Source organism: Stegostoma tigrinum, chromosome 27 (genome assembly GCF_030684315.1).
Source record: "Stegostoma tigrinum isolate sSteTig4 chromosome 27, sSteTig4.hap1, whole genome shotgun sequence".
Classification (NCBI taxonomy): domain Eukaryota; kingdom Metazoa; phylum Chordata; class Chondrichthyes; order Orectolobiformes; family Stegostomatidae; genus Stegostoma; species Stegostoma tigrinum.
In genome coordinates, this window is record NC_081380.1 from 34,491,387 (window position 1) to 34,506,048 (window position 14,662).

The following is a 14,662-nucleotide window of genomic DNA, read 5'->3' on the forward strand; positions in this document are numbered from 1 at the left end:
TTTATTCTACTTGCCAAATTGTATGACTTTGTTTTCCCACATTATACTCCCTTCCCTAGACTTTTACGCACTCATTGCCCACCTATCTGTATCCCTTTGTAGCTTTCTTAGTCTCCTGCACAACTTACTTTCCTGCTAGTCCCACAGCTCTTACTTTTTCCCCAGATCCTGGTAAATCTTTATTCCCTCATGCACTTCTTGGTGAGCAGAGTGAAAGATGGGGTAAGTACATTAGCCTGAGGTTTGTCAGAAATGAAGATTGAAGAAAAATAAGATCTGGAATTGACTGAGCTGGAACAGAAGATTTTAATCCGTCTCAATTTCAGTAATGAAGAGGAGAAAGTTGGTTTATTAGACAGGATAATCAGGAGAAAATTCAGAGCAGCAATCAGCATCGTAGCAGAAAATATATAGAGAGAAACGAGCGAAGTTGCAACAGTTGGAGATTATAAATTAAGTGCCAGACAACCAGCTTTTCCTTATTTAGAGGAAGGTGTTGTTGGACTCTCGCCAGATATGAGTGCAGTATTCTTGTGCTGAACAGATTGTGTTTATAAGGCAGATATAGGTTTCTGATGAGGAATGAGTATTTTGGCAATTAAGAGGGCACATGAGCGTTGAAGGTTTGTGTGATTCATCTAAGGACAGAAACATGAATATGTTCATTAGACGAAGGAAGACAGAGTGGAGTGTAATAGGTGCATAGAAATCCGTATGTGTCATGGCTGATTTCAGATGTAAATGGACAAACCTTATACCAGTCCAGCAGTACTGTGGCCATATCCAGTGGAGAAGTTGGACCCACTCTTAAGCTCATTGAGGTATCTGAGATAATAGGGACTGCAGATGCTGGAGAATCCGAGATAACAAGGTGTGGAGCTGGATGAACACAGCAGGCCATGCAGCATCTTAGGAGCACGAAAGCTGACATTTCGGGCCTGGACCCTTCTTCAGAAATGGGGGACAGGGAGAGGTTTCTAAAATAAATAGGGACAGAGGGGCAGGTGGATCGAAGGTGGATAGAGAAGATAGGTGGAGAGGAGACAGAAAGGTTTAAGAGGCGGGGATGGAGCCAGTAAAGGTGAGTGTAGATGGGGAGGTAGGGAGGGGATAGGTCAGTCCAGAGAGGATAGTCAAGGGGGCAGCTTGAGGTTAGTAAGTAGGAAATGGAGGTGCGGCTTGAGGTGGGAGGAAGGGATAGTTGAAAGGAAGAACAAGTTAGGGAGGCGGGGACGAGTTGGGCTGGTTTTGGGATTCACTGGGGGAGGGGAGGTTTTGAAGCTTGTGAAATCCACATTGATACCATGGGGCTGCAGGGTTCCCAAGCGGAATATGAGTTGCTGTTCCTGCAACCTTCGGGTGGCATCGTTGTGGCACTGCAGGAGCCCCATGATGGACATGTCATCTGAGGAATGGGAGGGGGGAGTTGAAATGGTTTGCAACTGGGAGGTGCAGTTGTTTACTGCAAACCGAGCGTAGGTGTTCTGCAAAGTGGTCCCCAAACCTCCGCTTGGATTCCCCGATGTAGAGGCAGCCACAATGGGAACAGCGGATGCAGTATACCACATTTGCAGATCTGCAGGTGAACATCTGCTTGATGTGGAAAGTCTTCTTGGGGCTTGGGATGGGGGTGAGGGAGGAGGTGTGGGGGCAAGTGTAACACTTCCTGCGGTTGCAGGGAAAAGTGCCGGATATGGTGGGGCTGGAGGGGAGTGTGGGGCGGTCAAGGGAGTCACGGAGAGAGTGGTCTCTCCAGAAAGCAGACAAGGGTGGGGATTGAAAAATGTCTTTGGTGGTAGGGCCGGATTGTAGATGGCGGAAGTGTCAGAGGATGATGTGTTGGATCCGGAGGTTGGTGGGGTGGTGTGTGAGGACGAGGGGGATTTTTTTTGGTTGTTTTTGCAGGGACGGGGTGTGAGGGATGAGTTGCGGGAATTGCGGAAGACATAGTCAAGGGCGTTCTCAACCACAGAGGGGGGGATTTTGCGGTCCTTTTAAAACGAGGACATCTGAGGTGTACGGGAGTGGAATGCCCCATCCTACATCTGTTGATTTGTTAATCCTCTGCTGTCTTGCTTTGAGGATCAGATGAATTGTTATCTGCTGGGCCTGAAGTATCAAGTTGTCCTTTGGCCTTCTGTTCCCCCATGATGCTCCTGCAGCTGTCAGTTTCCTCAACCACTCCCTAACCTCCACTCTTGCCATCTCTTTGTTTCTCTGTCTCTTCTCCCCATCCCCAAGGCTCCTGGTTCTGGGCTCAGTCTTTTTTCCCTCAAGTCAATGTGTCACACATGCTTGAATGGACCATGCCAATTAAAATTCTGACCCTCCCTCCTCCCCAGCACAAGCAGCAATAAGCACAAGCAGATGGCCTCAAGGCCCTCCGCTTCTTCCTGTCCCGCAGGCCCGACCAGTCCCCCTCCACCGACACCCTCATCTGCCTAGCCGAACTCGCCCGCACCCTCAACAACTTCTCTTTCGATTCCTCCCACTTCCTACGGACAAATTGGGTGGCCATGGGCACCCACATGGGCCCCAACTATGCCTGCCTCTTTGTAGGTTACATGAAACAGTCCCTCTTCCGCACCTACACAGGCCCCAAACCCCACCTCTTCCTCCGTTACATTGATGACTGTATCGGCGCCGCCTCTTGCTCCCCAGAGGAGCTCGAACAGTTCATCCACTTCACCAACACCTTCCACCCCAACCTTCAGTTCACCTGGGCCATCTCCAGCACATCCCGCACCTTCCTGGACCTCTCAGTCTCCATCTCCGGCAACCAGCTTGTAACTGATGTCCATTTCAAGCCCACCGACTCCCACAGCTACCTAGAATACACCTCCTCCCACCCACCCTCCTGCAAAAATTCCATCCCCTATTCCCAATTCCTCCGCCTCTGCCGCATCTGCTCCCACGATGAGGCATTCCACTCCTGCACATCCCAGATGTCCAAGTTCTTCAAGAACCGCAACTTTCCCCCCACAGTGGTCGAGAACGCCCTTGACCGCGTCTCCCGCATTTCCCGCAACACATCCCTCACACCCCGCCCCCGCCACAACCGCCCAAAGAGGATCCCCCTCGTTCTCACACACCACCCCACCAACCTCCGGATACAACGCATCATCCTCTGACACTTCCGCCATCTGCAATCCGACCCTACCACCCAAGACATTTTTCCATCCCCACCCTTGTCTGCTTTCTGGAGAGACCACTCTCTCTGTGACTCCCTTGTTCGCTCCACACTGCCCTCCAACCCCACCACACCCGGCACCATCCCCTGCAACCACAGGAAATGCTACACTTGCCTCCACACCTCCTCCCTCACCCCTATCCCAGGCCCCAAGATGACTTTCCATATTAAGCAGAGGTTCACCTGCACATCTGCTAATGTGGTATACTGTATCCATTGTACCTGGTGTGGCTACCTCTACATTGGGGAAACCAAGCGGAGGCTTGGGGACCGCTTTGCAGAACACCTCTGCTCGGTTCGCAATAAACAACTGCACGTCCCAGTCACAAACCATTTCCACTCTCCCTCCCATTCTTTAGATGACATGTCCGTCATGGGCCTCCTGCAGTGCCACAATGATGCCACCTGAAGGTTGCAGGAACAACTCATATTCCGCTTGGGAACCTTGCAGCCCAATGGCATCAATGTGGACTTCACAAGCTTCAAAATCTCCCCTCCACCCACTGCATCCCAAAACCAGTCCAGCCTGTCTCTGCCTCCCTAACCTGTTCTTCCTCTCAGCCATCCCTTCCTCCCACTCCAAGCCGCACCTCCATTTCCTACCTCCTAACCTCATCCCACCTCCTTGACTTGTCCGTCTTCCCTGGACTGACCTATCCCCTTCCTACCTCCCCACCTATACTCTCCTCTCCACCTATCTTCTTTTCTCTCCATCTTCGGTCCGCTTCCCCCTCTCTCCCTATTTATTGCAGAACCCTCACCCCATCCCCCTCTCTGAAGAAGAGTCTAGGCTGGAAACATCAGCTTTTGTGCTCCTGAGATGCTGCTGGGTTTGCTGTGTTCACCCAGCCTCACATTTTATTATCAGCAATAACATCTGCTTTTAGCCCCACTTTAGCCTTTAATCTTCTGAAATCCATGTTGCTGGGCGAGCAGAGCCCTGTTGCTACAGGAGCAGAAGTCCGGAGAATGAGCCATCAATTCCAGCATAGGTGGGACCAACTTCGAGGAAGCAGTACATATTCAGACGTGGAGCTCTTGCGGTGCAGTGGTAATGTCCTACCTCTGAGCCAGGAGCCCAGATTCAAGTCCTCCCTGTCCTGGAGGTGTGTTGTAGTTTGCCTGAACAGGTTGATTTAAAAATATCTGCATTTGGGCACGCAACATCAGTGGGAAGCTGGTAAGAAGCGTACTGTGTCAGACCCTGTTTGTCTGCAGGAGTAATAAACAACACTGCATATTAAACTTTATAAAGAGTGATTATATTTTACAGTGCAGTTAGCTGGATAGAGACTAGCTGCTGTTGTACAGGCGTAATTAATAACTGTTACATAGATGTCCGTGAATTACACTATTTTAACGTTTTTCCTTCATTCCTCCGGCAACGCAGTCTCGGAACTGCAGCCTCAACAGCTAACCTCCTCGATGATGTAGAAGGGAATTCTTGTGGTAAGGATATCTGCATGCTTTAACCTTTTCATATGTCTGGAGGGCATGGAATTGTCAAGGCGAGCTGCACGGGGTCTATCCAATGTAGCCCTCGGTTGTTGGGTATGATGCATGTGGAAGTTGTTTTTACCTCTCAGCTAACAGCAGGGTATAGATTTGCTCTGATTTTTGCCCTGCAGCAAGGGAATGTGTTATGGTACAGAATTTCAGCAGGCAAGAAACTTGCTTGCTTTGGGCTTGGAAACACGCGAGGACCATGTTGTCATCAAAAATGATTTATGAGAGTTTAAAATTAGAAGCAGAGATAGGAAGAGGAACAGCTTGGCTTAACTGTGGCTTAAGCAGATCAAAATGTAAATTTTGGCAGCTTTTTCATCTTTAGAGTTAGAATGGGAGCTCAGGAAGGTGGGGTATTGAGTGAGATATGGCTTCGGCAGGAACAAGCACAGAAAACGCTGGAGAAACTCAGTAGGTCTGGTAGTGTGCGTGGAGCAAGAAATAGAGTTAAAGTTTCAAGTCCGGTATGATTCTTCTTCTTTACATCTTCTGAAAAAGAATCAAACTAGACTTGAAACATTAACAGACCCACCGAGTTTCTCAGCATTGTTCTGTGTTTGTTTCAGATTCCCAGCATCTGCAGAATTTTGATTCTATTTGTATGTTTCCTACAGGACTTGGCTGCCAGTTTATTTTCACTCGTTTATAAGAACACGAGAAAGAGGAGCAGGAGTAACACATTTTCCCCCTCAACGCTGCTCTGCTATACTACATATTGGTGTTTCTCTTTCAGATGAAGATATCCAGTTCAGGAAGCAGCCCCTACAGGAAGAAGATGAAGAAAATGAGGATGGGCAGTCCTGGTAAGCTTAAAAAAAAAGGATCTGTTTCAATGTCAACTTCTGGGCAGGAGTGGGGAGTGGGATAAAGGGCCAATCACTATACAGATCTCTGGACGCACAAAGCTCTTGTGTTAATATGGAAAACAATTAGCTGGAGCAACAGTTTCACGAATCACCCACGTTATTGGTTGAAGGGGGCGCAAATGGTATGTTATTTATATTTAGTTGAATGCAGATGGGAGGTATTTACTGCGGCTGTTGTGGTTACAAACGTGTGAACAATGAACAAGAGGAGGCCACCGGGCCCTATGTGCCTCCTCTACTATTCCATAAGATTGTGGCTGATCTGATTTTAACCTCAACTCTACATTCGTGCATATCCCTGACAATATTTCATCCTCTTGGTAATCAAGAATCTAGCTTCCTCTGCTTTAAAAAAAATCTGCATCCACTGCCTTCTGAAGAAGGAAACTGCAAAAAGTCATCAACTCTCTTGGAGGGAAATAAAATGTTTTGTCATCGCTGCCTTAAATGAGCAATCCCTTATTTTTAAACTAAGACCTTTAGTTGTTGTTTCTTCCACGAGAGAAAATATCCTTTTGACATCATTCCAGTCAAACCCCCTCAGGACGTTATATGTTTCAATTAAGTTACCACTGACTCTTCTAAACTCCTAGCCTCTCCACATAAGGCAGTCTGATCATTCAAAGTATTAGTCTAGTAGCCCTTCTCAGAACTGTGTTAACATCCTTCCCCTAAGTACAGTGACCAGTATTGTACACAGCAGTCCAGATGTGAACTCAACATTGCCCTATATAACTGAAGCATAACCTCCCTAATCTTGCAGTGAATTCCCCATGCCATAGATCATAACATTCTATTAGCGTTCCTGACTATTCCTGCATGCCAGTATTCTGTGATTCATGCATTAGGACACCCAGATCTGTCTGCATCTCTCACCATTTAGATAATATGCTGCTTTTCTCTTCTTTCTGCTAAAATGGACAATTCCCCACTTGCCCACATTGTACTCCATTTGCCTAATCTTTGTCCACTCACTTAACCTTCTGTATTCCTTTGCAGGCTCCTTATGTCCCCTTCACAACTCACTTTGCCGACCATCTTTGCACTCTCAGCAAATTTAGTCACTCATCGGCACTTTGATCAGCTGAGCCCCACATGCCTCCCCAACCCATGAAGATGATGAGCTGCCCACAGCTTGGCTGCAGTTGTGAATGGCATGTAGCGACAGGCCCAGTGTCAATCCCAGTAGAGCCAACCTAACGCTGTTCTGTGATCTTCATTTGGCTGCTGATGCCCTCAGTTGGCATGGGGACAGGATGGTCAGCCCTCGGATGCCTAATTCTGGCTGGAAGCAGGAGGGTTTCGGTATTCCAGCACCTGCTGCCCTCAGTTGGCATGGGGACAGGATGGTCAGCCCTAGGATGCCTAATTCTGGCTGGAAGCAGGAGGGTTTCGGTATTCCAGCACCTGCCTTCCCTACCTCTCAGACTCCTTACTACCCGGAGCAGGAAGTGTTCCTGCAGCTCCACACTGTGTTACCTCTGACTCCAGCTTCTGCGGTTCTGACTATCTTGAAGTTCCACCCTCTGACTTTTCTTCATTTTGAGAGGATGTGATTTCTTTTCACTAGCTTTCCCAAATGCTTATTGTATCATCATCAAGTGTTGGATGTTGCAGACAATCATTGTTTATTGATACCTCAAAACTGGGCATATTCTGTAGCTCCCTGGGTCTGTCTTAGTCTTTCATTATCCTACAGGCATTTATTAACCGATGCTTGATGTAGGCTAACCACAGGTTGGCTATCAATTATGTATTTTTCCAGTCACGCTGGCAGCGTTTACCATGGGCCGTGAGTTTCTGAAAGAAAAATCTGTTAAATTTAACTACTCAAATAATAATGTATCAGAGATAATGGGAACTGCAGATGCTGGAGAATCCGAGATAACAAAGTGTGAAGCTGGATGAACACAGCAGGCCAAGCAGCATCTCAGGAGCACAAAAGCTGACGTTTCGGGCCTAGACCCTTCATCAGAAAAGCTAATAATATTCAGTTGCCATTCTTTGTGTCTCCCCCAGCTCGTGCTGGAGGCCTCCCCTGTTTCCCAGGTAACCAGCATGACATCTTCAAACAGGAAAAGTGAGGAGATGCAGTTAAGTGTTATGCAGTTTCTTTGCATAACAGGAGAAAACTAATAATTTGTGAAATCTGTATTTCAACCAGCATTATTAAATCCTCAAAAATGAAGTTAATCTCTTTGTCTGCTATTATCTCTGATTAAATATATATGAAGTGAATTATATCATAATTTGGCTTAACATTTAACCACATTTTCGGATGCTCTTTACCTACAGATGCTGACACCTTTTCTGCTGAAGGAGCTGCTTTCACTGATTAAGCAAAAGGACAATTATTCTTTACAGATGAAGTTGGTGGCATCTCTTCATCTGCTTTTTAATAACTTCTGTAATGAATAAGGCACAATTAAATGGAAAAAAAATCAAGGGATACCCATCCATCACCATTGTAAGTGCAGGGTTTGGGTGTATTCATGTTTTTATCTTTAATTCTCTGTTTAATTCATCAAATTTATAAATGTCTAGATTTTTCTATCCAGACCTTGCTATAATCCTAACCCTGACTCACAATGGTTGAGAGCAACTGGTAGAGGGCTGAGCCTAGTTTTTAACTATATGTATGGCAATATTTTTTGATAGAAGAGGCCAACTTCAGGCATTGAATTGTATTCCATTTGGGCTGCTGTTTGATTCAAGTAGGCAGCACAATTCCTTAGCTCACTGTCAAATGATGTCGTTTAGGTTGTTGCGTGCCTAATGATATACTGTATTAATTAACAGGCCCATTCAATAAGCCGGAACATATTTGATTATGTAAATGTTTCTGTTGTAATTGCCGGGCCAGTTCGTGCTTTTTTTCCTTTTTTTTAAAGAAATACTAGATTATAGTGGAACAGGATGGACTGAAATGAAGAACCGTCTGATTGTCATGGTAAACATCGATGGATAAGGAGCTACTGGGGCCTTTGTAATGTTGAATCACAATCCCACCCACTGCAAAAACACCAATTGGACACTCAGCCAGAATGATTATTTAGCAGAATACAAATATTAAAACAGATCACTGCAGCTTATGGTGAAAGGGGCTGTACAACATATAAACCACAGTTTAAACTGCCCTATTACTGTGTGGACATGTGTGCTGTGAGGAACATAACCCACACAGCAGTTTAAACCGATGAGGAATTTGCTAATGCTTTCAGTATCCTGTTTAACTCTTTCACATGAGCCGGCCTGAGCTATGGAAAATCAAAAACTGGTAGAAAATCCAATTAGTTTTGTTTCTCCCTTCAGTATTGGGGCTTTGGCTGTTCAGTTTTGCTAATATTCCTGTTGAATATGACCCATTTGTTCACTTTCTTCAATCATGTAACGGGGAGACAGATGTGCAATCAAATTGATTGAATCAAAAACACCATAGCCAGGCTCTCAAGGAGGTAGGTCTTTAAGGAGGACTCAGACAAAAAGTAATAAAGAAGGAGTCTTGTATATCTCCTTGTAGCTGCTCACAGTTTAAGCAAGAATTTGTCAACGGGTCATTTATTCACCTTTTCACCATTGTAAAAAAGAGGAGGAAAAGGAATTAAAATGATGAGGTATGAAATTCTCTAATTGCTGTGTAAAGTTCACTTGTTTGGAATTGCTAGCTAAGATGTTGTGAAGAAATTTGCAATGCTACTGCGCGTGGTGACGGAGAAAACTCTTACCTGCCCGGCATTAGTATTAAAATAATGGAATTTAGCGCTGGTAAAAGGGTTACATTTGTTAGGAATAAACCTGTTTATTTTTCGCAATGTTGCTTTTCTTTAAAGATTGTATGCATGAATATTACAGCACACTTTGAGGAGACTTGCAGAAAGCACATGAAATATATCTGCAAATCTAGACCTCATTGTTCAGGATCTTACTTCAGATAGAATCCATTGCAACTCCCCTCTTTTTAACCAGTATATCACTTGTGTTATACCGACTATCCGGTTAAACACTTCGTAAGAGAGTGAATTAAAAAATGTGGTATGCATCTCTCAAATGAAACAGTTTTAAATCATAGACCACCCTTTCATTCAACATATTCAGAGGAAAGAAACTATTCAGAGATTGATACATTAATTTGGGAGACTGGAGGAAAATTTCATATTTTATTATAAATAATTTTAAAGTATCTCAAGGAAATTCACAGGAATCATTTATTATGTGCCCTCATCTAATACCTGTCAAGTCTGCTGATTCCCATATACGTCAGAGAGAGGGGATGGGAGCGTTTGATACAACAGATTGCAGCTGGTGCATATGTAAAATTGGAAAGAAAATGAATGAGACTGCTGTACAACATTAAATGAACATGAAGAGCTCAGGTCAAGTATAAAGATGCGTGTGTAAATGGGTTCTGTACAAGGTTCACAGAGTGCTTGGCCTGGACTACTTGCAGTCACGTTCCTGTCTCTGACCTCTTCAAGAGTAGAATCTATTTCAGAGTGTTATTAATATTAAAACAGCTATTCCTTTAGAACGGGCCAGTGGGAGTGAGCGAATTATTGTAAATGATTTGTTCTGATGGTAACAGTGAGCAGTAGTGGGAAGAACAATAACTAACTCCGCTGTCAGAAGGGAGTATTCACTTCTGATTTTGAATGGTGACTATTTGCCAACGTCACAACTTTCTTCCCAAGCTGGGTCAACGGCAATACATGGAAACCCTGGCAAGTGTTCCTGAAGGAGCTTCAGATAACTGAATGTAGGACAGCTTCCAATGCCTGACCTTATTGGGATGTAGGGGGGAGAGATGTAAGGGAGTCACAAGTATATGCCACTTTAAACTACTTCCCCAACGACACTTAACCTTGTGTTGGCATAATGCTGAACAGGCTTTGGTACGTCCTATTTCTCAAGCATCATGTCTTATGAGTGATTATTAGAAGAAAAGAATAAACAGCTGCTAGTTTTACCAAATAAACTGCACATTCAAGAACCGTCAGGAAATCGGGCAAAGCCTGGAGTTTCCTTCCTAGGACATGACCACATCTTCTACCTCTAAGTTACACCCTACTGTATATTTTCATTGCAACATATGCTGAATTTGACAGTACTGTATCTTTACCAGTCCCAATAGGGTCTGGTTCTAATGTATCATCATTACTACACCAATGCAATAAGTATGAAATGAGAGCAAAGTTTTTTTTTAAACTTATATGTAAACAGACAGGAATTGTACCTGGTGTAAAGTCACAGCATGGAATCTGTTACAACTGATTCAGGATATTCAGTGAGGTGTAAGAATTAGAAGCACCACTGTTAAAAGGAAAAGTGTCTTCACAACCAGTAAATGTACAGGTGAATAGCAGTACACAAACTGTGCCATCTTTGCTGAGATCAAACATATTGTAGTTGATTGTGAGTTAATTTGTTAAATTGCATTATTCCCTTTGCTGGTATGTGAGGGCCGCTTGTTCATTGAAAAGATTCTCGTTCTTGATGGTGCAACATCTTATAATGCAGCGCCACAGACTTAGAATCAGAGGTTTTACTGCTAGGTTTAACCAACTCACATCTAGACACGCTTCCCTGAGATTAGAAAATATACCAAGTTGCTAGTATTAGCCAAATTGAACAAAGAGAATTCCATCTTGGGTTTTATGTTACAGTACAACTTAGTGACTGACCAAAGGACAGTATGGTTGGAGCCATGAAAATACCTATAATTACCAAGTACCTCGCAAAAATATGAAATGGGGGCATGGTTATCAAACAGTTGAAATGTAATGAGAAGTAGTAAATGAAAATGCATGCCTTTGGAGTTGCTCAGTGATGGACCCAAGTTGAGTTATTCAGATAGGTTTAAGGATATAGTGGCTGCACCTGAGGTGTGTGTCAAAGAACCAGGGGACACACTTTTCAATCAAACCCGGGGGAATGACGAGGAAACTGGTGATTGGAAATGGGATGCCTTTTGCTTATTTTGCCCCATACTATTTTAAATGGTCCCAAGATATATCTCTGTCACTCTCCCTTCCCATTTTTGGAACTTTAGAGATTCTGCCCGTGGGAAACAATGGAATTGAGTGAAAAGCAAGTGCAACTGAGGTCTGAATGTTTGGGTGAAGCAATTAGAATGAACAAAATAAAACATTGTGCAGTGTTTTGAACTTCTCATTATTGGGCACGGCTAGTGAAAGTCACAGAAGAGGGAGCACGGGGAAAAGAATATGGAAAGCTAGAATTCAAATTTTACAGCCATTACAGATTCGTAAAAGATTATCTGCTGCTTCACTTGAAGATGCTCATTGGAATGTTTTAATCTGTTGAGTCTTTGAAGAATGTTTGATCCACATTGACTGTGATGCATCTCATGATGTTCCTTGAACAAAACTATTTAAAAGCAAGTTCTGTTATAAACCATGTGTATTGAATGTTGTCCAACTCTTTCACTCCACTTGTTGAAGTATTTTTGGTAGTGTTGGGCTCTGAGAAGTTATATTTGAAATTTGTTTTTCTAGGGATGCTTGTTAATTAGTTGGGCAGCTGATGTATCCTGTTTTAGAAAAACATTTATTTTCACATCAACCTGTGAGATCTGTTTCTGACTGATTACTAGACTATAGGGCCATTCATTGACTAGTTTTCCAGATTCCCTTCCTTCCCATGGGAGATGTTGCCCAGTCTTGTGGCCACAATTACAAACCAGCTACATGGGTTCAAAGTTTATGAGAAGATTTGTAGTTCAGGTTGTGGATGAGGTTGTAGACATGCTCGCTGAGCCAGTGGGTTTAGTTGCAAACATTTCGTCACCCTGCTAGGTAACATTGTCAATGTGCCTCCAGTGATGTGTCGGTGTTCTGTCCCACTTGTTATTATTTTCCTCTGTTTGCTGAGGTAGTTGGTATTAGCAAACAGAGGCAGAAAATAACAAGCGGGACAGATCACCAATACTTCACCAGAGGCACACTGACGATGCTGCCTACCAGGGTGATGAAACATTTGCAACCAAACCCATCAGCTTGGCGAGCATGTCTATAACCTAAACAAACTCAGTCTACAAACTCAGTTACGTGGGTAATCATTGGAGAGTGCCCAGCCTAATGTGGCATACATCTATGCCAACAGAGTCATCAATGAATATTCAAGTACATTTTCCTGTAATTTATAATATATCAGTATTTTCTCATGGATGGGCTCCATTGACTTTGCATGGCTCTGCATGTCTTGAGTTCAGGTGTTTCTCGATAAGGTTACCTGTCATAAGTATTAATCTATTCATCCAGAACCTCGTTATTTGTACTGGAATTTGAAAATGAATGTTCTGCTTTAACTGTGATGCTAACTTATAATTGGGATAAATTTATAAATGAGTCATTTTTGATTCCGTTGAAGCATTGTTAGACCAGATAGTTTGGAACAGGTGAATTAATTAGTGGAAGGGTTGATGAAAAGGGTACTGTTAGGGTAAAAATTCACAGAACATAAACTGTTCTACGAAAATGATAATAAGTGCATACGATGATTAAGATCACCTCTGATTAACATTTCCAGTGTTTGCTAGCAGAAGTGCTCTGGAGATTAATCCTTGAATTCTAGGAGACATTTGGGTGAACCTGCAGGGTTGGTAATCCAGAAATGTACCTTAGGTTGGCTTCTTTGCACCATGTTTTGAAAAGTTGTCAAATGAAAGCCATTAAGGTTGTGGTGACAACTTGTCAGCATGTTGTTTGCTGCATTCAGTGAGAATGAGTGAATGAAGATTTAAACTTCACTCCTGTGACTTTTAAATACATGCAATCTTAAGGTAGAGTACTGATCATAACTTGAAGCTAAACACTGACGGAATCGATGAAGGACTGATGCAGGCCATGAGGCTCGCTCTCCAAACTGGAAGCAAAAATAAAGGGCTAAAAACGCAAACCATTGATTTTAGGAGCAGGAGGAGGCCATTCAATTCTTCAGGCCTGCTCCACCATTCTTCACGATCATGGCTGATTGTCCAACTCAATAGCTTAATTCTGCTTTATCCCCATAACCTTTGATCCTATTTTCCCCAAGTGCTATAACTAGATGCATCTTGAATACATTCAATGTTTTGACATGAACTACTTGCTGTGGCAGTGAATTCCACAGGCTGTCCACTCTTTGGGTGAAGAAATGTCTGCTCATCTCTGTCCAAAATCGTCTATCCCAAATCCCCAGACTGTGACCCCTGGTTCTGGACAAACCTAGCATTGGGAACATCCTTTCTACATCAACCTTGTCCAGTCCTGTTAGAATTTTAGAAGTCTCTGAGATGCCCCACTCATGCATCTGAACTGTAGCAAAAACAATCCCAACGCAGTCAATCTCTCCAAGTGTCAGACTCATTATCCCTGTTAATCTTCACAGCACTCCCTCAGAAAAGGAGACCAAAAATGCACATAATATGCTAGGTGTGGCCTCACCAAGGCCCTGTACAAATGCAATAACATATCCCTACTCCTGTACTCAAACCTCTTGCAATGAACGCCAACATGCCGTTTGCCTTCTTTACCACCTGCTGCACCCGCATGCTTACCTTCAGCGATTGGTGCACAAAGACACCCAGGTCCTGCTGCACACTCCCGTCTTCTAATTTACAGCCATCCACGTAGAAATCTGCCTTCTTGTTGTTGCTTCCAAAGTGAATAACCTCACATTCAGCCAAATTATACTGTATCTGTCGTGGATTTGCCCACTCACCCAACCTGTTGAGATCATTCTGAAATATCTCTGCACCCTCATCACAGTTCTGTGTCTCACCCAACATGGTATCATCTGCAAACTTCCAGATTTACATTTTGTTCCCTCATCCAAATCATTAATATATATTGTGAACAGCTGGGGTCCCAGCACTGATCCCTGTGGCACCCCACTTGTTCTTCCTAAGTCTGACAACTTTTAAAACCTTATAGACATGGTAGAGCAGCTAATCTCTTGGTTACAATCTGACTTAATTCTAAATCAACCGAAGCACATTCTTTGCTTTTTTTAAAAAGAAAAGTATGTTCTAGGACATTAAAAATATCAATCATTTGCCAAAGTAATTGACTCCAACATGTTCACTGCCAAGTGGACTAATCAG

The 14,662-nt window shown here is 43.6% G+C and overlaps 1 protein-coding gene across 3 annotated transcripts in view; it reads left to right on the top strand.

Annotated features, from left to right (window-relative positions):
* The window catches only part of cuedc1b (CUE domain containing 1b), a 160,827-nt gene extending 151,640 nt beyond the window's left edge, over positions 1 to 9,187 (top strand). For all 3 annotated transcript variants that reach the window (XM_048557401.2, XM_048557402.2, XM_048557403.1), the window contains exons 9-11: positions 4,581 to 4,639; positions 5,430 to 5,499; positions 7,858 to 9,187. In XM_048557401.2, the coding sequence (XP_048413358.1) occupies positions 4,581 to 4,639; positions 5,430 to 5,499; position 7,858 (130 nt within the window). In that variant the 3' untranslated portion in view covers positions 7,859 to 9,187. The remainder of the gene's footprint in view (positions 1 to 4,580; positions 4,640 to 5,429; positions 5,500 to 7,857) is intronic.
* The last annotated feature ends 5,475 nt before the right edge of the window (positions 9,188 to 14,662 follow it).